Source organism: Nicotiana attenuata, chromosome 11, assembly GCF_001879085.1.
Source record: "Nicotiana attenuata strain UT chromosome 11, NIATTr2, whole genome shotgun sequence".
NCBI classification, from domain to species: domain Eukaryota; kingdom Viridiplantae; phylum Streptophyta; class Magnoliopsida; order Solanales; family Solanaceae; genus Nicotiana; species Nicotiana attenuata.
This window is the reverse complement of record NC_031999.1, coordinates 53,520,295-53,521,659: the sequence shown is the minus strand read 5'-3', so window position 1 is coordinate 53,521,659 and position 1,365 is coordinate 53,520,295. Positions and strand designations below refer to the sequence as shown.

The following is a 1,365-nucleotide window of genomic DNA, read 5'->3' as shown; positions in this document are numbered from 1 at the left end:
TAGTGAATATGATGAGGTAAATTAATATTCTTAGTCAAATATATATTGTCTGTCCAAAGATGGCATATATATTTGGTTAAAAATATTTAATTACCTATTAAAGACTAAATGACATTTAAATTATGATAGTGTGTCGTAGTATTTACCCAAAGGAGAATTGCGATATGCTTTAATTGTTTTGTTGAATCCATATTGATTTGTGAGCATGTATTATGTATTTTGCAGCTATTCCTTTTCATTCACATGCTTCGTCTGTTACTGTGTTCAACAGATTGAACTTCTATGAATGGCATGAACAAGTCCAGTTCCACTTAGGTATGATGGATCTTGACTTGGCTCTGCTGAATGATAAGCCCGCTGCCATTACTGATTCGAGCAGTGCGGATGAGAAGTCTTTCCATAAAGCATGGGAACACTCTAACATGCTAATCCTTATGTTTATACGAATGAATATTGCCAACAACATTAAGAGTACTATTCCACAAACAAAAAGTGCCAGGGAATACCTAAGGTTGTGAAAGAACGTTTTCGTTCTGCAGATAAGTCTCTCGCTGGTACACTAATGGCTGAACTCACGACCATGAATTTTGATGGGTCGCGTAGTATGCAAAACCATACTATCGAGATGACTACCATTGCAGCAAGACTTCAGACCTTGGGGATGAAAGTGGATGATTCCTTCTTGGTTCAGTTTATTCTGAACTCGTTGCCTCCTAAGTATGGACCTTTTCAAATTAACTATAACACTATTAAGGATAAGTGGAATGTTAGAGAATTTTCCAGTATGCCTACTCAGGAGGAGTCAAGACTTAAGAAATAAGTGAGTCATTCAATTAACCTCATGGGTCAAAGAGCTGGTAAAGGACTTAAAGTGAAGCCCAACAAGTTCAAGAAGAAGAAAGCACCTGCTAAAGCTCCACAGGATGCTAAGAAGGAACATAAGGCAGATACGTGTCGTTTCTGTAACAAGGAAAGACACTATCAGAAAGATTTCCTGAAATGTAAAGCTTGGTTCGAAAAGAAAGGTACAATTAGTGCTTTTGTATGTTTCGAATCAAATTTAATTGAAGTTCCTAATAATACTTGGTGCCTTGATTCTGGTGCAACTGCTCATGTATCTACTACGTTGCAGGGATTCCTTACGATCAAAACTACAAATCCAAATAAGATACTTGTTCATGGGAAATCATATGAAGGCTCCAATTGAAGGCATATGGACTTATTGTTTGATCATGGAGACTGGGCGTCACCTTGATCTATTACAAACTCTTTATGTACCTTCAGTTTCTAGGAATTTGATTTCTCTTTCAAGACTTGATGTTTTTGGATTTGATTTAATGCTTGGAAATGGATGTTTCAAATTAT

The 1,365-nt window shown here is 36.5% G+C and overlaps 1 protein-coding gene across 1 annotated transcript; it reads left to right on the top strand.

Annotated features, from left to right (window-relative positions):
• LOC109234904 lies at positions 213 to 820 on the top strand. Its single transcript, XM_019400944.1, has 2 exons — positions 213 to 471; positions 540 to 820. The coding sequence occupies exons 1-2, from the start codon at positions 213 to 215 to the stop codon at positions 818 to 820; spliced, it is 540 nt and encodes a 179-aa protein (XP_019256489.1).